General features: G+C 39.8%; 1 protein-coding gene across 1 annotated transcript in view; it reads left to right on the top strand.

Annotated features, from left to right (window-relative positions):
- Window positions 1-4,301: 4,301 nt before the first annotated feature.
- Window positions 4,302-24,159, top strand: part of SLCO4C1 (solute carrier organic anion transporter family member 4C1) — a gene marked incomplete at both ends in the record, with an annotated part of 32,849 nt that continues 12,991 nt past the window's right edge. Inside the window, 7 exons of the mRNA XM_080362102.1 lie at window positions 4,302-4,515; window positions 7,938-8,201; window positions 15,917-16,111; window positions 18,601-18,697; window positions 19,631-19,752; window positions 21,282-21,397; window positions 21,698-21,842. Coding sequence (XP_080218228.1) covers window positions 4,302-4,515; window positions 7,938-8,201; window positions 15,917-16,111; window positions 18,601-18,697; window positions 19,631-19,752; window positions 21,282-21,397; window positions 21,698-21,842 — 1,153 coding nt within the window. The remainder of the gene's footprint in view (window positions 4,516-7,937; window positions 8,202-15,916; window positions 16,112-18,600; window positions 18,698-19,630; window positions 19,753-21,281; window positions 21,398-21,697; window positions 21,843-24,159) is intronic.

The following is a 24,159-nucleotide window of genomic DNA, read 5'->3' as shown; positions in this document are numbered from 1 at the left end:
TCTGAGGATGAAGCCACTTAAGCAGAATGAACACAGACAGGGTGTGCATTTTCACCCACCATATAAATATTATAAATAATTAAACTCACTGCTAAAAAGGAGTTGCCTTCATGGTAAGCATAGCATATAAGAGAGAGATTTTGTGGACTTACCAGTTTCTGTTCTGTATATGCAGAAGTTAATGTACATCACAAATCATTACTAACTACCTGCCACTAAAGGCCATGTATTTGCTGATGAAACAAACTATGAGGGGCTAAAATTTCACTTCTTTTTGTTGAAACTGGGAACCAAGCAGAAAGAAAACTGAAGAGACGGCCTAGTTCTAGAAAACACTGAAACTAGTGCTTCTGAAAATAAGTTCAAGAATCATTTCTTCTCTATTCACCTACTCATTAGATTAGATTAGAAAACAATCTCTGGGACTTCCTATGTGAAAAATCAGTGACTGTGGTAAAGGATTTGTCACATTAGTTCTGAATATGTTTACAAGTCAAAGAACATGAAGTTTACAGAAAACAGGGAAGGCTTGGTCAGAAGTAAAAGATTACAGCATAGAGATAAAAACAGGAGATGCCTTGAATTTTCACACTGAGCTATATTCACTGCACAGTCTAGCAAATGATGGGAATTAATTGTAGGATACCAGTTTAATCCCTTTACTCTCACTAACCAAGTAAATATGCATATACTTTAATGGATTTCACTGCAGGATAGGTTGGTTGGACTTCCCAAGGATTAAAATGGCACAAAAGTGAGAACTGAAGATCCATTACTAATGTCTTAATAAAGGTAATAATTCAGCAACATGTCTTCTTTTCATATTTTCAAAACAGATAAAAAGTTGCTGCTGCTTCTTTGGGCTTATACTAGTGGCAGAATTAGACACAGGGCAGATTAAGAGCTACATTACATTAGCTAACAGATACAAAACTCTGAACAAGCAGAGAGGTTAATGCTGTGTTGTCAGAAGCACATGATGGCCTGAGGCACAATGTAATTTAAAAATACCTTGAGCTAGTTCAGATCCTACAGTACAAGAGTACACAGCTGTAGGTTTGCTTTGTTCACCTTCAAAAGAATGTGTTCAAAAAGAAACAAAGCCAGATCATTTTGCATAAACAACTAGAAAATTCCACCCAGACAGTCAAAATGCTGATTTCACATTGTTTCCAAAAACAAACACATAATCAGGACTTAAATGGAATTAAGATTTTACTAGAAATATGAAACAAAGATGACAGTTGAGAAAAGATAACTATTGTATTAAATTCCTGGTTCTGCAAGCCAAGCAGGCAGACTAATTTCTGCTCTATTATGTTTCTCTCTGGGTGCTAACATATCCCAATCCATATGCCTCTTCGAAACAGAAATACACTTGGTAGAGATGTTAATTGCATCTTTAAATACCATAAACTAGATACAAATTCAAGACCCAACGCTTTTCTTCTAGGAAAGGAAAAAAAAAATAAAACAGATACAAAGTAAGATGCATTATGTAAAAAGGAACCCTTGTTTTTTGAATTAATTCTAACCTAGGCCAAATAACAGAAAAAGGTGTGGAGGGAGCTGCCACAGTAGAGGGAAAACAATCCCCAGAGGGGAAGAATTTTAGTCACAGTGCCAAATTGTCAGAAATAATGCTGTGGAAGAATTTGACATCTGAAACATTCAGCAAACACTGAAAAGCTGCCTGGAAAATGTATTGTAAGGATCCCAGGTAATTTACTCTGCATCTTATTTTATAGCTGGTAGAGTTGAAGGGAGCATTGTACTGGCAAAATATTGTGCCATGTTTCTGGGAGACAATCTTCTTAAAAGGTGAGAATGGGTCTGTGTGCCACTGGGCCTTTAAATGAGAAGGGATGGCTTTGAGATGCTTGAAAAGAAATGCTTTAAATATGTTCCTCTTGCCCCTCGTATCTGATGCCAAAAACTCAATCACTTTTGCAGTTCAGTGAATGGCAGTTCTCAGACTTTTAAAAATGCAACTCTATTTCTTAAACAAATCCACAAGTCTTATCTAGCATTCTTGTGGCGGGTTTATGTCTGATCAGAAACATGACACACTATGATACCATGCAGCAGAACTCCTACAGCTGTGAGAATGCAGAAGCTGTAGCTGATCAAATACAATGCCGCAAAGTTAGAAGGCTACGTTTTATAATCCTTTCACAAATTTAGCTTTTTTTTTTCTTTAAAATACTTACCTCTCTGCAAAGAGATGAAGATAACAACAAATCTAGCTGACCTGACAGATCAAGGGAGGTTTTTACATCTCATTATCAGTATAATCATGTAGCAAGTTTGTGGATTGTGCTTACTACGCTATCATGTAGACAGTGTAGTGAAGGTCAGGATATTATTTCCAATGACATGTCCTACTTCATTTTAATGAGGGGTAAGAAAAAATATTAATAAAATGCAAACACAGGAAAAGAAGACTTCTGTGAAACAAATTAGTGTCTCAGCTGGTTCAGGCACATGCTTAGACCTCTCAAGAGGCTGTTAAATGGGTTGTATCTTGATAACCAGTTGAGGAAACCCATTCCAGACTACAGCCTGAAATGATAAGCTAATTTTAGGGTTTGAGGGTCTCTCAATGACCAGCAGATGAAGGTTTCACTGTGAAGCAGCTGTCTGAGCTCCTGTGGGCTCAGAGAGGTAATGGTTGGCTGTGGGGCTGGGATAGGTGGCCAGGGTGGAGGGTGGGGAAAGCCCCACTGTCAGGGAAGCCCATGGCCCTCTACCCACTGCCCTTGCAAGCTGGAGCAACAGCAGGAGCAGCTGATTTCTCATTTGTAGTTTACCTATGCAAATATAATTTGACACATGTTCTCTAACCTACCAGTTTTCTTTTTGCAGATGGTGATCTCCATGTAGTTTCTGTGCTGCTAAGGAATACTTGAAAATGTGTGGTTCTCTGTGAAGAACTGCGACATCAGGGAGAGGATGCAACACTGGGAATGCAGCAGGGTGCCTTGGGTTTCACTGTGAAACCAAAGGCACTGCTGATGTCTCCATTTTCAGTCTTATTTCACTTGCCTCTAAAGCAGTTTGGAGTCTTAAAAGGGCAAGGACTCTCCAGGACAAACCTGTACTGCCTAGAGATTAACACCAGTGGTTATGGTTAATTGATCCCTGGCCTCCTTCCCAGTGTTCTTCTGTAGCTGAGAGAAATAATTCTCTCTATATGCAAACAAACTTGGTACTTCCTTGTACGCTTGACTGACATGGCTAATGTCTGCAACTGAATTAACTTGTTCAATGCCTGGAAGCTCCTGTAGGTGGAAACTTCCTGTGCTGCAGTTGGGGAATAAAATTTCCAAAGGCTGATATTTACAAATGTTCAGGGTCGGTTGTTTCTTTTTTTCTGTTGGAGATGGGTTTCCACATCCAAGCAGGTCATGTGCCAACTCACTTGCCTGAAAGAGGAAAGTACCATATCTGAAAAAGCTTCACTTTCACCTTCTCCAACACTTACAAAAAACATTTTGAATTTTCTAGTTTCACAGAAGAAACATTGATGAGGGCTGTTTTCAGGTGCTTTTAATCCTTTTTTTTTTTTTTTTTTTCCCCAGAGCAAATATTGCTAGTTAAAATCGATATGCTGTATTTGCTGCCACATTCGTGCCCCTCGCATCCGCTCACCTCCACCGCCTCACCTCCCCACACCTGCAGTGCGTGGCTCTGCCTGGCGGGCGGTGCGCGCCACGCCACGTTTCCACCAGCCGCTAACGGGAAGTTTTAAGGCAGAACTTGACCTGGACGCATGAACGTGAAACAAAACACGACGCAGCCCTCGCCCCACCCCAACCTGATCCGCCTGACTTAGTGTTAGTCGCTGCTATTAACATGACGTGGCTCCCGGTGTGGGGGCATGCTCCTTCAGGGAGAGTGCGGCGCTCACGCGGGACACATGCTGGCGGGGCTGGCGGCCGTTTTGACCGAGCGGCCAAGGGGCAGATGCGCGGCGAGAGCGACGGGACACCGGCAACGGCCACTGCAGCCCCCGGCCCGGGCTCGTGCTCGGAGACGACACCACCAACGCGGCTTTCCTGCCGGACGCCGGCAGACGCGGGACGGGGCCCACAGCAGCCAAGGCGGGGCGGGCCGGGGCGGGGCGGGGCGGGGCGGGGCAGGGCAGGGCGGGCCGGGCCGGGCCGAGCCGCCTTCCTCGGCAGGAGGGGAAAGTGTCGCCACCTGCAGCTGTTGGGACCCGCCCATCCTCTTGGTATTTACGGGGGCGTTGCGGCTGGGTGTCGCTTGCAGCTGGTGCTGGGCAGCGGTCTCTTAGCGCTATGAAGGGTGATGGTATCGAGAACCCGGTGTTTGAGCCACCCAGCCCCAACATCGGCCGCCAGCGCCAGGCAAGCGTCCCCAGGGCAGATGCTAGTGTCGCTGAGGCTGAGGAGGGGCCCTGCGGGTGGGGCCGGTGCACCCCTGAGGCTCTGCAACTCTGCAACAACCCGGAGGGCTACTTGGCGGCCTACAGCTTCCTGGCTATCTTCCAAGGTAACTTGTCCCAACCACTTTGTCCAGACCTGCACATCTGCTGCCCTTCCCTCAACCTTCCCTGTGGGACCTGACACATGTAGGCTTTCTTCTGCCCTTGGCACGTCTTGTTCCCCATCATGGAGCTCTGGTAGAAGCCAGGTGGGTTGCTGGGCTGTGGAAGACAGGAGAAGAGTGGTGCTGATTTGAGTGGTGGTTAACGTGAGGCAGAGTTCCTCCAGCTGCCCAAGTCTTGTGCTGTTGCTGAAAAGTGACAGTAGTGGCCTTACTAGGGAAGAAAGTACCCTGCTGCCCTGAATGGGGAAGCTGGTCATACAGTATTATTTTCTGTATCTCACTCTGTTCTTTCTTGTCTTCTTTTCCTGTGTACCTTTTTTACCATTGCTGAGTTCTTATGTCATCAGCTCTGTGCTTCATGCTTTCGTTTGTATTGTGTCACCACTGCTCACAGGGAAATAGCGTTCCCTATGTGCCTAACAGGTTGAGACATATGAACCAGGGAATAAAACATATGATATAAACCAACAGACAAAACTGTAGGGTCCTGACATGTACTTTGTTACCTGCCTGACAACAAAAAAGGTGCCTTGGCATAGTTGTGTGGGATTTTGAGTAATTGAAACAGCTTTAAAAAAAAAAAAAAATCTGGTTTTATTCAGTGGATCCCAGTGAAGCCATCTTTCTAACACTTAACTAATGGCTTAACTTCGGGGAAACCTGAAGTTTATGAATTTCTGTTGTTCAACTTCAGATATCCTTGTCCATATTTTTGGTTTTCTGTAAGAGGATTTATGAGTTTGTTGGCAAGCCTTAGGCTTAGAAAGTGGTAATAATGGCTGAGGGGAAGCATTAGTGTACCAAATGTACAGAATTGAGGTTTTTAAAGCTTAGATATTTGTCCATTAAACTGAGCTATTGCGTTAATGTTCAGAACCTTTTGACTTTATTTGACTAGCTAGAAGAGAAAACTCTGTTTCCTGGAAAGCTGTGAGACTTTAAAGCTCATCCTTGTTGCTCATAAAGAATGAAACTGCTGTACGGGGATGGTGGAAGAAGAGATTCAGTGCTAGAGGAGCAGGCAGCCTTTAACAAAGTCATGTGGGATATGGATGGTTGTGTTCCTGCCTGGAACCAAACTGAGGTAACTGGCATGGTCTGAGGAGAACTGAGTAGGAGGTTCTGCTTAAAACCTAGGAGGATCTGACTGTCTACAGCTGGTAGAACCAGGAGGTGATTACTGTTACAATTGTCCTATTGTTACCTGAAATTTATATTCTCTAACATAATAAAAACAAAGGGAAGGGTGGAAGAATTTCTTACATAGCAGATTTCAGTGGCAGCTGAGTAGTAGAAGGCTAGAAGGTCATGCATGTATATCTTTGTAGCTTAAGAATGCAGATAGGCAACGAAAAATGCCCTGAATGTGACACTGAAAAGTTTCAGATTATATTGCACTAGACAAAACATCTTGAACATTTCTAGCACTTCTAAATTTGCTATAGCAATAGTTCTTAAAATCCAGCTTGATATGCTGATCTAATTGTCTGCTCAGATGAATAATTAATTCAGTATCATTTAAATTTTTTCTTTTATTAGTAGTGTGGATAGGTTCCCAGGTTTTATGGCTTCTAGGATATCATTAAAGATGGCAATTTAAACTACAGGTAAAAGACAATGTCTTCCAATTCTGTAATCAACTAGCAACATAGCACACTTACTTCATGGGAATGTTTTAGAGTCTTAGTAAATGTTTGAAGTGCTGGCAAATGTGAAAAAAAAAAAAATTGTTTGTTCATTCCTTCATACTAGTATTGTTCTTTGGTCAATGCTCCTATTGAAAAAAAAGAAAAAGAAAAAAAAAGCTGCTAAAGGTATAAATAGGTATAAATAATGGCAGCAGAGGAACACCTGAATACTTTTGTTAATCCTATGTGAGTTTAAATGTGGTGGTTAGACTGAAAGGTGAAATTGCCATCCTTCTTAAAGAGGCTGTAGTAGGTTATTGGAAAATTAAGATTGTGCCAAGAGCTATCTCCTTATAGAAAGATGAAGTGTTTAGCTATAGTGGGGATTGCACTTAAAAGAAAATAGCTGGTTGATCACAGATTTGGAGGATTTCTTTAATATGTAGAGCACTGTAGGCAGATCTATTGAAGTTCAGCCTGTGTAGTTGCCCTTCTGGATAGTGCAATGCTTGTTGCAAACTGATTTAAATCCATTGCTGTCCCCAGTCACCTGCAGTGGCGTTTTGTGTTGTTTTTTGTAAGAACGACGGTAGAGAATCATGTCTGGATTTTAGAAGGAAGAATAGCTGTAGGGCCTGTGTCATAAGAAATGTTCATCAGTCATCTGTGAGGTTACACAACTTTTAATTTTATTTGCGACTGTGCCTCCAAGACTTCCTAACTTTTTTCCAGGGCATATATTTTATTACAGGCACAGTTTAATTAGATTACCATGAAGCTATCTGGCATTGTTAAGAAGTATAACTATTCGTCTCACTTGTAAGAGAATTCTATTTTGGAACTACTAGAAGTAAACTCCTGTAAGTTTAACTACTGGTTGTTTCCTATACAAACAGAATGTGAGGCAGGATGGGGATTTCAACTTAATATCTAAAAACAACGCTCCTGTAAAAAAGGAAAGTGTATACAAGCATGCTCTGGCAATTGCAGCTCAATTGCTTCTGCTTTTGGATCAGGTTTTTGGAGTTTACCTGTGCCTAAGTAGGGCAGCTTGTGCAAGGCCTTTTCTCCAGGTTGTTTGATACGTGTGCTTCAGTGAACTTCAAGATTCAGAAACACAACTTTTTTCTCAGTTAATCTCCTCAGTTGCTCTGAAACAGTTGCAAAGTATTTTCAGATAGCTTTACACTTTTTTTAATTATAGGAGAAAGATACCTGTTCAAAAGCCTATTTGTATCTTCCCTTTGTGATGGCAGGGAGGAAATTATGTTTGTTTGGCAATCATTATTTGAAAGCTATGTATTGAATTTGCTTCAGTTGTAGCTTGTATTCTAATACAAGTAATAATCTTGACTGATTTCCTTTTAATTTATGGAGTGTCTTGTCACACTGTTACACATTCTATTTGAAATCTGTCTGTGCTTCAGACTGAATCTGGAACTTTGATATGTGAACAGAGTTTGAGGCATAGTATTTTGCTGACTTACTACTTGAGTTTTGAAACTTTAGTGCCCACAGGAGAGAACAAAATCGAATAGGTCCTGTGCAGTTTGGCTGACTTAAGTTGGCACTGTATCAATCCATTGTAAACCTGAAGTTTAAAGCTAACAAATATCTTAAAATGTTGCTTTGTAAATCTATTCAGTTCAACCCTTCCATCACACAATGGTAAGTTTACCCTTGCAACTCTATCAAATTAAAGTACCTTTGACTAATCTTTTTTTTTTTTTTTTTTAGGTATTGTGGTAAATGGCCTGATTAATGTTAGTATTTCAACAATTGAGAAGCGTTATGAGTTGAACAGTTCCCTCACTGGCTTAATCTCTGCAAGCTATGACATTGCTTTTTGTATATTGTCACTGTTCGTATCTTTTTTTGGAGAAAGAGGGCATAAACCACGATGGCTTGCTCTCTCAGCATTTATGCTGGGGTTGGGCTCACTTATCTTTTCATTACCACACTTCAGTAGTGGAAAATACCGCTATGGAGCTAAAGTTGAAGGTAAGCTTATAATTATGTTTTGAAATGATTTAAAAAAATCAAAAAACAAACAAAAACCAAAAAACAAGCCTCTCAGTTGTGATTTGGTGCAACTCTTAATTTTGTACAACATAGTTAATCTCTAAGTCTTGAAAATAGGGTATTATTTCTAACACGGAAAATAAAATGATTCTCTGAAATCTGTAAGTTCAAGAGCTGTCCCTCTGCACAGTGAACTTTCTTTTTCAGAAGAGATCTGAATGTCAATATCAGTTTTCACTCATAAGCAACATTAGAATAAAATGCTCTTTTGACTTGCATTGATGAATGCTATTAAAACTCACTTTGAGTGAAAAATGGTCTGGCATTTCTTTGTGAATAGGAAAGCAAGTTAGATCAATGATGTAGAACAAATGTTAAAGGAAAGCTGTTAGACCTGCTGTCTTCTTGTTTAAAGGTGACTAATAGTTCAAACCCCAAAAAACTGCAACATGTAAAGGCATCTTGAGTAATTTATTAACAGATTTCACTAAGTTCTTCTAAAATGTTGATTAAAATTTGTTTCTTTGAAATAAAGCGGAAACAAGCAGTACTGAACTATACTGAACAAAACAGTGCTGACGATGTGGGAGTAGCCAGATCTTGGATCTTACCTATCTTTTTCTCATAAAACAAGACTTTAAGTGCAATGAGCTTAATTTATAGTTAATTTACATTTATAGTTAGTAGCTGTTGTACATGTGTTTAACTTTCTGTTTTAATTGGTTTATGCTAGCTGTTCATGCTCTTAAAGTTGTCTTGTGATTGGTTTACTTAATCTTGCACATGCTCTGGCAGATTGACTAACACATTGTAAATATCTTTTCTTGTACAAAAACGTTCTGGTTTCCCATTATATTTTGGCCAAGGTCGTTCCAGTAACTCAAGATGACTATCTGTAAGATAGTCCACAATTCCCCCTTTTTGTTTTTCAACTAGCCATAGACCTTTCATATATTTTGCTACTGTATGTTGTACAAATTGTAAGATACAAGGGACAAGCATTAATATTGCTAATGCAACTGTCAATAGAACTAAACCATTTTTTATTAGATCCTTAATCCATCCTGTAGTAGCCCAGTCATAGAACCATTTGTCTAAACCCTGGTCTTCATAGGTTAATTTCTTGATTATATCATCTAGCCTTCTGATTGCTTTGTGATTTGATTCAGAATGGTCAAACAAGTTCATGTGACACATCCCATCAAAATCTTGACAACCATGTCCTTGTCCTAACAACAAAGATCTATGGCAGCATGATTTTGAAGCATAGTATGTCTAATTGAATCAACATCTGCTAAAAGCCTGGACAATGCTAAGGGGGTGGCGTTAGTTTGTGTTGCTAACCAACATCCTAATTTGTTTAGCGTATTCAAAGTGTTTGCTACTGCGACTCCGAACGCAAAAATGGAGACCAATATAGTTTCATCCCGTTCCCCAAAATTCTGTGTTATCCTTACAGTCTTTATCAAAGGTGTGAATACTTCTTTTTCCTCTTTTATGCATTAAAATGGTTGATGTGTTTGGAGATAACAAGGTTAACCTCCCTAAAGAACATGGCCCTCTTTTTATATGGGAAGGAATCCCTTGCCAGGCTCTATCACCACAAATTAAAAATATTCCTAGGGGTAATTTCAAGGGGATGTTGGTGGCCTTAGATACATTGGGACTGGTATAACTACACAAAAAATTCTGATTGTGATATACAGCTGATGAGACATGTATCACTTGCACGAGAGAGATATTTTTTCCTGAATAATTGAAATATAGACAAAAATCCATTTTTACTGATGCTAGTAACTCAGTTTCTTGGAGTTCCAAACCACCTTGTAGTGGGTTTACGACCCAGCCATCCCAATTATTTGTCACATTTTCACCACCAGCCCACTGCCTTTTGTTTTTGGGGATAGGCCAGGTGTCTAGTGGAACACTGACCAAGCATGTTGAAAAAGGATTGCTCAGAGATGCAGTAGCTAAACAGATAGAGCCTTGTGCTGTCATGTTGGCTAAAGTTATCCAAATATTAGTCTCTGGTTGAGAGGGAAGCCAAAAAGCATTGCTAATGTCCAACAATACTAGGATGATGTTTACTATGCATTGTAATACCCACAACATTGTTGACATGCTGTACAGATGATCAGAGAGGCTATGTTACGTTGTCCAAAAGGGTTGGGACTAGTCAATTGTGGATCACTCCCCGTTGTTGTCATCTAGCTGTATGCCAGGTAGCAAATCTGTTTCACCACCAGGTGCTGCTTCTGCTTCTTCAACTGTTTGCTTGAGCTTCTTCAGGAACTGTCTGCTACAACATGCAGGCACCTACTGCAAACCTTGATCTGTAACAACACAAGCATAACCTTGACCCTACGTTATCAATTGATGTGGCCCTTCCCATTGACCATTAACTAGTGATTTGACCATAACATAGGTTCTTTCTAATTTAGCATGTTTTGGGTCATACTTGTAAAGTGTTTCACTACAGGGGGAATTTGGGCTGCACCACTTAGACAGAAGTGATTCATCACATACAATGCTTTTTGCCAATCGGTTTTGTGGTAGGAGAGTGTATATGAATAACAAACAGTGGGTGTTTGTGAAGCTGCAATATAGTTTACAATGATACAAACATTTCAAAGTGCTGCTGATGTGAGATTTCATCCTTGTAGGAAACAGATGGCTTGTTTTGGGTCGTCTGTCTCAGCTGGCCCTGACATTTGTAGTGAGGAGCTCCATCTAGTGGTTTGTCATGACGAAACCATCCTGTATTTGATCCGTGGACAGTACAGACTGTAAAAACTGCAGATGCTATAAGCAATGTACTTTTAACTTTCTGTCTTAAATCTTATTGAAACATGTTTAAATTTGTAAAAGATGTCTGTCACAGCAAATGGTAAATGTTGATCTTCACTTGACACCAGGAAGATAACTTTATTGTGAAGACAGACAAGGCAGATTACCCAGAAAGATTCTGCAGTCTGTATCTCAGGGTTGTTTCAAGATGCTGCTGAATAAAGTCCTGAGCAACTTGGTCTGCATTTGGTTTTGGCACTGTTTGGATTAGGAGGTTGGACTATGCAACTCTGCCTCTACCAAACTGAATTATTCTTTGAGTTTCTTTTTGTAACAGGATGTGAATGATGTCTTTGGTAAAAAGAATTATCTTCGTTAATAACAAGTCTGCAGTTAGTGGGGTTCCTCAGGGGTCAGTATTAGGTCCAGTCCTGTTCAACATGTTCATCAATGACCTGGATGAACAAACTGAGTGCAGCCTCAGCAGGTTTGCAGATGATGCCAAACTGGGAGGAAGGGCTGACACACCAGAAGGTTGTGCTGCCATTCAGTGAGACCTGGACAGGCTGGAAGACTGGACAGAGAAGAACCTGACGAAGTTCAACAAGGACAAGTGTAGGGTCGTGCACCTGGGGAGGAATAACCCTGAGCACCACTACAGGTTAGAGGTGGACCTGCTGGAAAGCAGCATTGCAGATGAGGACTTGGGAGTTTTGGTTGACAACAGGTTGACCATGAGTTAGCAATGTGCCCTTGTGGCCAGGACGACCAATGATATCCTGGGGTGCATTAGGAAAAGTGTGACCAGAAGGTTGAGGGAGGTTATCCTGCTTCTCTACTCTGGTGAGGCCACATCTGGAGTACTGTGTCCAGTTCTGGGCTCCCCAGTTGAAGAAGGACAAGGAACTACTGGAGAGAGTCCAGCGGTGGGCTACAAAGGTGATTAAGGGTCTGGAACATCTTTCTTATGAGGAGAGACTGAGAGAGCTGGACCTGTTCAGCCTGGAGGAGAGAAGGTTGAGAGGAGATCTTATCAATGCTTATAAATATCTGAAAGGTACATGACATGAGGATGGGACCAGATTCTTTTCAGTGGTGCCTAATGATAGGATGAGGAGCATTGGGCAGAGACTGAAACATAGGAGGTTCCATCTGAATATGAGGAGAATCTTCTTTATTTCGAGGGTGACAGAGCACTGGAACTGACTACCCAGAGAGGTTATGGAGTCTTCTTCTCTGGAGACATCCCAAACCTATCTGGATGTTTTCCTGTGTGATCTATTCTAGGTGACTCTGCTTTAGTAGAGTCTAGATGATCTAGATGGCCTCCAGAGGTCCCTTCCAACCCCAACCATTCTGTGATTCTGTGGGAGGTTCAGGTTGGACATTAGGAAAAGGTTCTTGACCCAGAGGGTGGTAGAGCACTGGAACAGGCTACCCAGGGAGGCAGATATGGCCCCAGGCCTGGCAGTGTTCAAGAAGAGACTGGACAACACCCTCAGACACATGGTGTGAACTGTGGGGTTGTCATATGCAGGGACAGGAGTTGGACTCAGTGATCCTTGTGGGTTCCTTCCAACTCAGGACATTCTGTGATTCTAAGTCTTAACCATTTGAGTTGAAGTGTGTGTGGTGTGATTACAGAACAGGGAGAATGACTTGAACACCTTTTTTCAGTTCTCTGTTCTACTGGAATCTTAGGTGTTGGATCAGTCATCTAGTGTTTGAGTTAGTGAATTTTCTCAGAAGGACATGAATTGGTCTTCTTTCCCAGAACATGCTAAGGACAATTGAAGACTGAAGAAAACTATAGCATTTGGTCACTAATGGTGGCAGAACGTGTGATCTGTGTAATTTGGCTGTTTTGTTTTGTACCATCAGTATGTCTGTGCTTTCCTGTTGGTTTTACTCTCTGAAGAGACTATCTGATTAGTCAAATAATAGATAGTGCTACCATTCTCTACCCTGCTTGGTCTGCTTCTCTACACCACTTAGGTGTTCCGCAATACTGTAATGCCTGCCTCTAGAAACCAATAACTTAGTCCTCATTCAACATGTGCATTGAAGCTTTGATTGACTTTCCTATTTGAGACTTTAAAGGGAGGCAAATTTTTAAGTTTAAAAAGAAATGGAAACCAAGCTGTTTTTTATTTATCACTCCTCATGACCCTCTTTAAACTATTTCCTGTCCTTCAAAAGACCAAAACCCCACACACCACTGGCTGCAGTTTAAGATGGGGGTAAAACTAGTATTGACCTGTCTTCTAATTAATGTAATTGCTAAAGGAACTCACAGTTTGTTCTGCCTTCTTGGCTAGTATGTTGCATTAGATGTTAGGGATTATTTTGGCTCTTATAACTTGGATTCAGGTAGATGTGTTAAATTAAGGCATGCAAGAATGTTTATAATTACTAATTCTATTGGATGGTATTGCCTTTAAGGCAGTTCTGCTCTTTAAAATGCAGGACTGATCCACTGCCTTCTAAAATGAAAACAAGTTTAATGAGAAAAGGTAGTTAAAAATGGTCAGTGGCTCATCTTAAACTTTTCCCAGAGCTTTGTTTATCTCAGGTTAGGCTTTTCCGATCGTGTATAAGTCAATGCCTGCTCTTTCCAGCGTTCTTTTGACAGCAGTGAACAGGCCTATGGATCTAATACAGGTTAGATTCAACCTGTGTCACCCTGCTAATCTGCTTAAGCCTTGGGCTGGTACAATAAGGGGATGGCATCTGTGGCTGAGGTAAACTGTTTGATAGCAACTTGACTTATGCTGGTTTAAACTAATCTCATAGTTTTGTGGTAAATCGCCTTTGCTTTTAAAATGTTTCTTGAAAACATGAAATATAGTCCACAATTCCACTAAGCAAGTGCCTGTGTACTGTGTACTTGACACACACAAGAAAAAAGGGGTAGGGTGGTGTGGGTAGTCTGATAGCTGATGCAAATAAAAGGATTATAATTGTATTAAAAGTATATTGATGATTATCCTAATTTTGTATCTGAACCGGACTATGTAGTTCTGAAAACAAACTAGTGTCATAAGCTTCTCTCATATCAATGTCAGGATAAATTTTCTAGGGCATATAAATTCATGAGCTAGAAAACTGAAGGAGAAAGGCTATAATCAATTAGTTACACAGTGGTGTGGGCTTTTAGATTGACATGAACTGAGATATTGATAGTGGGGTGGGGATGTAGATTCATGAAGAACCACTGTCTGATAAATGGTGGCTTAGACTTGCCCAAGGCTAACATATAACTGCAAGTATATTCTATATATGTGCTGTACACAAATATGTGTGTGTTAACAAGGTGTTATAGGGCATGGTGTCCTTCTATAGTCAGTTTCAGATGCCTGTATATAGCACAAAGTGAACCTGATTTGATACCTTATTTCCTGCAGAAAAGAGGAATATTGCTCAAGAAAGCAGATAGACAATAAATGGAAAATACACTTTAAAAGCTTTAATTTTAAAAATAGTGATAGTAAAATGTTCCCCATGTGGCTGCAGCATATCATTAAAATAAGGATTGTTCCTTAGTGGAAAGGAGGGAAGAGTGTAATAACAACTCCTCTTGAAGTGAGGTTTTTCCCATTCCCTCTGTTGGCCACTTTCTGTGCGACAGCACTGAATCACCTCGTGTGTGCTACGTGACCCCACCACCTCTCCTGGAGGAAGGTGTGATAAAGCTCATGGATGCATTTATAACATCAGCGTAGACAGTTATCTTTATCTGCTGTATGGCAAGCACTTCTTTGTGTTTTATGCCCTGTGAGTCCAAAGTGTGAACAAGCTTGCCCTTTGTTTGCTTAAGTAAAAAGTGTTCTCAAATGTAAAGGAACCTGAGAAAAAACAATTTAATTTGTTGCAAGGTATTAAGAATTGATCAGTTTGCTCATCTGATCTGATCTGAAGGGTGCTTTCATATATTGGGTCAGTATAGCTTGTTTCCATCAACATAATGGGTCTGTCCTCTTCCTTAGGGTTTTATATTGTTCTGTGGAAAAACCTGGAAAGAACCATGCTTCTCTTTTTGATCTTGTCACTGAAAGTTGCAATGATAGCAAGAGGAAGGACTAGAGAAAACAAATGCCCTGTCTTCACTTCTTCTTTTCCCTCTTCATAGTGCCAAATGTTACAGGAGCACACACAACCTTAGGCTGTTCTGCTTCCCTCTGTGTGTGTATAAACAAGAACAGAAGCTTTACATTTACTTCATATTCTGGAGACAGGGCAGTGTGTGTTCTTGTGTACTCTGAGAAATAGTGGTGTGGTTTTGTGTGGTGGTGGTGGTGATTTTTTTTATTTTGGTTTTTATTTTGGGTTGGGGTTTTTTGGGGTGTGGTGGTGTGTGTGTGTTTGTGTGGTGTTTTTTTTTTTTTTTTTTTTTTTGGTGGGAAACGCTTCTCAAAGTGGTGTATAAAAAGGGAGGATTATCTTTGCTTGCAACTCTGATGACTGCACTTTCCTCACTAGCAGTCCAGCTTCCCTCAGGTCATTCAATCTGCTCTGTTACTTAAGAATGGAAATAGTTGTTGGGGCTTCTCAGGATCATTATAAAGTACAAGAACAAAATCAAGTATCTGTTACCTAGGAGTGCTTACTAGCCTTTGGAATGACCATTTGACAGCTTTTGCATACAGCTGGTCAGTAATGCTTTCAAAAAGCCAAAATGTGTAGTTAATGCTATTTCGTTTACTGTCCTTCCTTTTTTGTGGAGGTGGGCAGGTATGATATCACGGAAGGTTGGGGCACTGTCTTATAGGATATATTAGTAGGGCTGAAAATGAGAGCCTGACACTAACAACACTTCATATGTAGTTTAGCTTTCAGTACAGGTTTTCTTCAGTTGGACTGTGAGCTAGATGTCATAATTTTCAAGTCTTACTGTCTTTGTCTTTCAGACACGTGCCAAATTCCAGGAACAAGCTCTGCTAACTTCACTTGCAGTGCCAGCATGAAGTCTTCACTTTCCAGCTATCTGTATGTCTTTATCCTGGCACAGCTGCTGCTGGGAGTTGGAGGAACTCCACTATATACTTTGGGGACTGCTTTTATTGATGATAGTGTTCCAAAGCACAAGTCTTCCTTTTATATAGGTAACTTCTAAAATGGTTTGCAACTCGTTGTCTGTATAGACCATAGACTGCAATGTCTTTCAAATGCTTTTCTAAATTCCTCTAATTAAATTAATCTTGTCATTGCACACTGTCATTTATGTGCATAAAGTGTTTCTATATCAGTTACTCTGCAAGTTAGGTATCAGTCTACTGTAAATATGAAGTATTTTCCACAGTTATTTTGCAGAGCATGTTAAGGCTACTTTGTGCATGTCTGCAGTTTTTTTTCTGTCAGTAACTGAAAGTGATTAAGTGGTTTATGTAGCCTGCCTGTTAAGAACAGAATAAGTTGTAGCAAAAATTTACTTTATACTGCCACAGATGTTGAAAACTACTGTATATCAGGTCAGCAGTCAGACCTTACTGTATCCTTTACCAGTTTTATTTATTTACCTTCTAACAGCATGCTGTCCCCTCAGTTGAGGGACGCTCCTGTCCATCATGCGATCAAAGCGATTCTCTAGTCACTTACAAATTTGGCACTTCAGGAAGAAGTACTGGAAGTATCTTTTCTTAGCTGAAAGTCAAGGGATTACTTAGAGACATGGAAGATGTGTTTGTCTTTCTGTGGGGGTTTTTGGAAGCTGAGAAATACTAATGAAATAGCAATGGTTTTTAATATTTCCAGTCAACATTCTCTGGGCTATGCACATTTTTGCTACCAAGTTCATTGCAGTCCAGGTGTGTTTTCTGTGGGTATGAAGATATTTGGTATTTTCCCCAGTTTATCTGCAAACTGATAAAGGTATGTTAGTTTTACTGGTAACTTGCAGGAGAAATCCAAAGCATTTTATATTCCTGGGCTGTTTTCCAGACTACATCAATATTTTAGGGGACAAAACTGAAATAATCATCTATTTGTATGCAATTCTTACTTGATTATTCCAGGCAAGCTACTTCATTTTATGCCAACAAATAGAATAGTTGTGTATGTTAAATCTTAAATATCGAAGACAACTTTTATTTTTGCTGTTTCTTTATATTGAGAGAGAAGATTACCACACTTGTTTATGAGGCCAGTGAAATAAATAGAGCAGAATTAGGGCTGTCTACATGATTAGAGGATCAAGAAATGGCCTGAAAACTCAGGAGAATTGTTAGTGTTCATGCTTAGAACAGAGAAATACAATAAACTAATGCTTGTGTAATCTTTGGACAACTGCTGAGTTCAGAAGAACAGTGTATTCTGCCTAATATAACAAAACTGGAAGACAAGTTAGTGGACAAGTAGCTACATTAAAACTTAATTCCTTTTCTTGCTTTTATGGAGTGGATTTAGGATTTAAAATATGTTGCGTTGCTTTGCCTGATTGCAAGAAGGCTTGTGCAAGGCAGCAAAAAAAAACCCAGAAGTTTCTGCTAGTGTCTGTAAATACTTGCTAGCATCTTAGGCTATGAGCTTGCAACTCATAAATTGGTATTTTCTTTCTCTTTGGAAACTGCATGCATTTTAATGAGGACTGGTCTCCTCTTGCTGAACTGAGCCATCTACATCTGAAGCCAATGAAAAGCAGTTCTAAATGGTAGTTTAGGCTGGTCTCTAGGAGGAAACAGGCATCTTCTAAACTAGGTTTGAAGTTCTGTAGGATGATCGTGTACACAGAAAGGTCTTATGACCATGTCATTATTTCTGAAATACAAGAAAACCTGGGATATGTCAACTCAATATTGATTTTGACTCACTGATATTTCAGTGTTCCCTTCTGTATCCCTTTCCCTTCTTGCACCTCTCCCCTCCCCCACATCATTCTTTCTTGCTGTGTAAAGAGGGTGAAATAATGCAAAATACTCAGGATCAAGGCATTTTGCAAACAAATGAGAAATCCAGATTCTTCAGCCTGGGGAAGAGCATAGTGTATCTTCAGTAAGGACCAATTATTTAGACAGATCTAGTTACTATTAGTTGCAGAGGCAGTGCTTCTGCCAGCAGTGGTAAAGTTCCACAGAAATCTGGCTGGTATGGTAGGGAGACTGTTGTGACATTGAGAAAATCTCATCCTAAGACCAAGAGAAAGGGATAGACCTGAGTGCTCTTTAGTGGGGAATGATTACACTCTAGCTTCTTGTCTTGGCACATCTAAAACCCAGCTTAAAATTAAAAAAAAAAGAAATGTAGGCTCATTGTGGGCATGTACTATTAACAACTGATGCTTGTAACAACATCACTTCACAAACTTTCACAAACTAGCTTATACTTGTAGGTACAAGATATGCAAAAGGCAGTCTAATGCCTAAAGATGTTGTCAGTGAAGTGTCTTTTGCTAAACCTGTAAGTAGAAGCTTTTAATGAGAGCTGCAGATTTTCTTGTCAAGGAACACATTTTATCTTTACATGCTATAGTCAAAGTAATGACAGTGAAAGAACAGGATGAATTACAGAAACCATTTGGTCTGAAGTTGATTTGCAATTGTTCCTTAAAAGAAAGCCTTAAAAATATATGGTGAATTTGATGCATTTTCTCTTCTAGGAATTGGCTATGCCATGTCACTGCTGGGTCCTGCTATTGGCTATGTCTTAGGAGGGCAGCTACTTAATATTTATATTGATATCCAGATCCCAGAAAGGCAAGATACAGCTTAGTCTTTTGCTTTCTATTTTCTTTTCCTAATATTTCATATTAAAATATTCAGCTTTTCTCCATGTTAGAAGGATGAAGAGTTTTTGTTTGGAAAATACCGCATTTTCAAGAGCTTCTTTAGCTTGCTAACAAATTGCATTCACAAGAGCTTCTAGCAAGTGAGTTACTTCCTGCAGTGAATAGTCAGCCTATTCTGTGTGAAAGTTTTCTCTGTAGTGCAAATACTTAGTTCTAGCACTTTGAAATCTAGCTATGTTAAAGCTCATTAACAAAAAATGTTGTGTATTTGATTAGTTACTCATTTAAGGTTAGATTGTAACAGTTGATTTCTTGTGCATAATGTTTCCCTGGAATGGGATAAGAGGGGTAGGATACTGCTACTTAACCTTCTGGGGAAGAGCTTGCTAGAAAATGTACCAGTGGAGTAACAGCCCACTATTGAAAAGATAGTGTTATAAATTGTAGTACTGTCCAAACCAACAGCTTCATTTACATTGTTATTTCCTGTGTTTTAGGAGTATCAGATCAACACAATGGCATTTTGAACTTATGTATTGGCTTTTGCGTTAAACCTTAAACTCATTTACTATGAAGATTCTTTCTAAAAACAACTTTTCCAGTATTTTAGCAATGCTACAAGATATTGAAATCAGGACCAAATATTTGCCTTTAATAAGAATGAATTTATCTAATGAGTTGAAAGCTATATTGGGTAGAATAAAATATTTTTATAATAGAGCTGATGAATGTGCTTTAAACAAGCAAAAAACAAATTAAATACATGTAGAAAATAAAAACGTAACTATATTAAAAGAATTTCTGTTAAATCAGTATTAAAAAAATTCACCTCACTGATATCTGAAATTGCTGATTTGAATTCATGAATGGTAAACCTACTTTTTCCAAATTATTTTTGCAGTACAGAGATAAATCAAGATGACCCACGCTGGCTTGGAGCATGGTGGATAGCATTTCTTGCATGCTTTTTTGCCATTTGGCTTCTTATAATACCTTTTTCATGCTTTCCAAAACACCTACCAGGTAAATGTTTAACAATAATGGGCTACATTGGAAGAGAGATTTGTTTATGCTCGTGGGTTATAGACTGCTGGACTGTCATGTCCAGCCCAGAGGTATGAGTGGCGGAGAGGTGACTCAGGTTCATGGGCCCCCATAGTTGGAAAACAGTACACACAGTACTTAAGGTCTGCAAGCAAAAGGCTTTTATTTTGCATCTGGGCTGAACTGGCAAATTATTTGGTGGCAGAAGGATTTATGTTATTGTAGGTTCAATTGGTAAACATAAAAAGTGTGCAGTGTATGCGAGGTTGTAAATCTTATGTTACTATATTACTTATAAAAAGGGAAGCAAAAAAAATAGAAGTATAGGAAAGAAAGAAAAGAGAGAGAAAGATTTCACCATCCTCATGCTTCTGCTTTATGTGTGATGGAGTTCGCAGTCTTGGATCCAGTGATGAGTGGCATCCTCTGGTGTCTTGTTCAGTTCGTGCATTGAGACTGGTGGGCAGAGTGGTCCTCAGGATGGTGGGTGGGTGCTGCCAGTGCTTGCACAAGCTGGGCCTTTATAACCCTCTGGGTTGCCCGCTTGCATAATTTTTGGTGTTTTGTGGAGGTGTTATTGCAAAAGATAGAAAAGTTGGGGGGGGCGGGCAGGGGGGGTGGATTGCGAAAGATTGACAGATCATGAGCCATGTTGAAGGGTCTCAGCTTTTCCCTTTGTGCCATGCTGGATGTATCAGAAAGTGGAGCTATGTGCCCTCTGGCACATCCCCCACCTCCTACTATCAGCCAGCTGGGCTTTTGTCTGTGGCCCCTTAGCTTGTTGTTCATATGTAAATCACAGTTCACCTTATCACCTTATCCTGGGTGACACATCTCCTGTTATGATTTGAGGCATGATTCTTTTCAGCCTTTGACAGTATCCCATCTCCTGAGGCTGGAGGATCCAGTTTTGGCCCAATGTTTGAGACATAACTCTTTCCAGTCTCTGACATGGACTGAGTGCTTGATTCCTGTTTGATTCCGAGTTAATTGTCTGGCTTAAACCTGCTCATAAATACCTTGTTTCCAATATGCTACCTTTAAAGCAAGGCAAATAGACTAGAGGGAGGATCTTGTGTGTGTAATGCTGTACGGTAGCACTGGAAACAGGTGAAGCATGGTAAGTGATCGTCAAAGTTTGGAAGATCCTTACAGCTAAGAACCTAGGACTTTATTTAAAGCCACTGTGTTACCTACCAGGAATCATAAGGAAATTCCATTGACTTAACTCAGGTGTTATTGTCTTATTGTTTTGGGTGGAATAATAAAACACAAATCACAGTATTTCAGAGCACCCTTCTAAAAAGAATAATTTTTATGTAATTTCTGTTCAGGCAACTATTATTATTAATCTCTCTATGGATCTGTACTAATAAAATATTCAAGAAGTCTTACAATGTCTGATCTAGTTTTCCCAAGGAAAGGAAGCACTTATTTTGATGCTTTTTCTGACTTCAAGAGCAGCAGTATTCAGTGTTTTAGTTGTCAATAAATATGCCCATTTGTAGGAACAGCAAAAATACAGGCTGGAAAAATCTCTGAAACTCATAATGATGGAAGTGAGACACTTGTTGAGACCAAGAATATTGGAAAAAGTTTTAAAGACTTTCCTGTGGCTCTCCTGGTAAGAATATCCTGAATTTACTAGAAGTGATATATTCTGAGAAATGAAATTCTTTTTCAGGTAGTACAGAAGTGTTCAGAAAGGTAATTGCTTCTTTATCCTGTTGTGAAAGGGAAGTCTCCAGTGCTGTGGATAGTTTAATGCATATTCATTTTGTTGATGCTTAAGACTGTTAAAGCAAGAAAAGCTTATTAGCGAAGTTACACATAAGAGTATCTACTTTAAAATATAGTGACTTCTAATTTATGTGGTACTACAATGAAATAATTTCCTGACTGTTATGGTAATTTCCCCCCATAGATACTGTTGAAGAATCCAGTGCTTATGACTCTAATATTAGCCAGTTCTTCAGAAAGTTTAGTTGCCACTGGCTTTGCTACTTTTCTACCAAAAATTATAGAAAATCAGTTTGGAAAGACATCAAGTTTTTCAGCAACTCTTGGAGGTAATGTTGCTTTTCATTTTTAAATCTGAAGTATATTGTGCTGAAAACCTTTTTAACATTAAATGGGGAAGCTTATAGAGGCATCTTGTGTTTGACTGAGGTATTTGTGAATATACTTATGAAATGCAGGTTCCACAACAGAAATAGTATTTTTGTATTATTCTTGCCTGCCCTATGAAAACTGCAGTACTTAATTCATCAAGGGTGGAAATCTGCTTGTTGTCTATAGGTTCAGAAGAGCTGATACTCATATTCAAAGTAGAATGACAATTTTGTGTGCTGTTGAAACTGTAATTTATTCCTTGTTCTTGGTGAAAACCACTTAATTTTCCTCATTTAAAATCAGCTGAAGGAGCATTAAGCCTTAGTCCCTGCTAAAGGAAGCAAAAAGGGCAGCTGCAAAAAAGCAGTGCTTACTACAAGTAAGTGGTTGACTTGACCTTTCCATTCTTCAGTTCCACCATAATGTTACAGTGGGATAGCTTACAATAATGTGACTAATCAGGATATACCGTAAAACTATTGGGAAACTGCTTCTGTGGTTGGCTGTCACTTATTCCTATTACCTGATGTGCAGAAGTAATGGGTGGAAAAGAGGAGGGCTATGGAAAGCTTGGTATTGGAGAAACAAATAGAAAAATCTGATGGAAGACCTGCACTAGGTAGGTTCACATGGCTGACACAATTACTTCTGAAGAACAAGAACCAGATCAAGGCAGATAGGCCAACAGATCTGCAGTACAGCAGACTTTATAATTCTGGAACATGTCTTGCTAAATTACTTCAGCTGTATACAGCTGCAATATAAGCAAATGCAAGTTAAAGTGCTCTTTCTCCAACAGAAGTACGTTCAAGAGAGAATTCTGAATGACGTAATACCCTGGATAGTACTAGATAGTACTATCACTGTTCAGACATAATTGCTTCAAAGTATCTGCAAGTTTTACGTAAAAATACATTGGAATATATACTCAATCGTTAAAGAGTAATCAGTGAAGTGGAAAACTGAATGTTCCTTTTTTGTCTACATGAGTTGAAAATATTGATAGTGTCAATCAAATGCAGAGCTTCAAAGATATGCCTGCAGTAATGTTCAAAGTTAGCTGTACCTGAACTAATGATGAGCTAGCCGGTCTAGAATCATAGAATGTCCTGAGTTGGAAGTGACCCACAAGGATCACTGAGTCCAACTCTTGTCCCTGCCTATCACAACCCCACAGTTCACACCATGTGTCTGAGGGTGCTGTCCAGTCTCTTCTTGAACACTGTCAGGCCTGGGGCTGTGACACCTCCCTGGGGAGCCTGTTCCAGTGCTCCACCACCCTCTGAGTCAAGAACCTTTTCCTAATGTCTAACCTATGCCTCCCTAGGCACATCTTCCTGCCGTCCCCTCAGATTCTGTCATTGGTCACCAGAGAGAAGAGATCTGCTTCTACCCTTACTCCTCCCCTTGTGAGGAAGCTGTAGGCCACAATGAGGTCTCCTCCTCTCCAGGCTGAACAAAACAAATGGCTTTAGCCTTTCCTCATATGGCTTCCCATCCAAATCCTTCACCATCTTCATAGCCCTCTTCTGGACACTCTCCAGTAGTTTAATATATTTTTTTTTATCCTGTGGTGCCCAGAATTGCACACAGTGCTCCAGATGAGGCCACACCAGTGCAAAGCAGAGCGGGACAGTCGCCTCCCTCACCCGGCTGGCAATGCACAGTGTTATCAACAGTCATGTTAACAGTTTAAACTATGGATGTCTGTGGCCTGTGCAGTTCTGCCACTGTAGCTGAGCTGTCTTAGGCTGGTGCAAGCAACTCTTGAGTTCTGTGTTATATTGTAGATTAGTTATAAAAAAAATTCTCAGTTGTTTATTGCAAATCTTAACACTGCAAAGAGGATAGATTATTTTGAACTATATGGACTATGATTGCAAAAGTGACCCACTGAGCTAGACTTTTACAATAAGGCATCTACAGAAAGATTTTATCTTGTGTTGTCTCTTGTATAATAGTGATTATTTTCTCTTATTTAAAAGTTAATAACACAAATGTGTAACATAGAACTTGGACATGTGAAAAAAACAAAACAAAACAAAGAACCAACAAAACACTGAAACAATGACAGAACATTTTCTAGTTTCATGAACTGGTGTTCAGAGATACCTGGCCAATATGTAGTGGTCTTAAGTAACTTAGTTTTGCTGTGTTGAACTATAAATTATACTGTCAAGTTGAACTTCTGGAAAGGCTAAAGATAATGTAAGGGTAGAGTAAATTAATCATGCCAGTATATTCTGGTAGGATGGTTTGATAATGACATGACAT

Source organism: Nesoenas mayeri (genome assembly GCF_963082525.1).
Source record: "Nesoenas mayeri genome assembly, chromosome: Z".
NCBI lineage: Eukaryota > Metazoa > Chordata > Aves > Columbiformes > Columbidae > Nesoenas > Nesoenas mayeri.
Note: the sequence above shows the minus strand (reverse complement) of the source record. Positions and strands in the feature narration are given on the sequence as shown.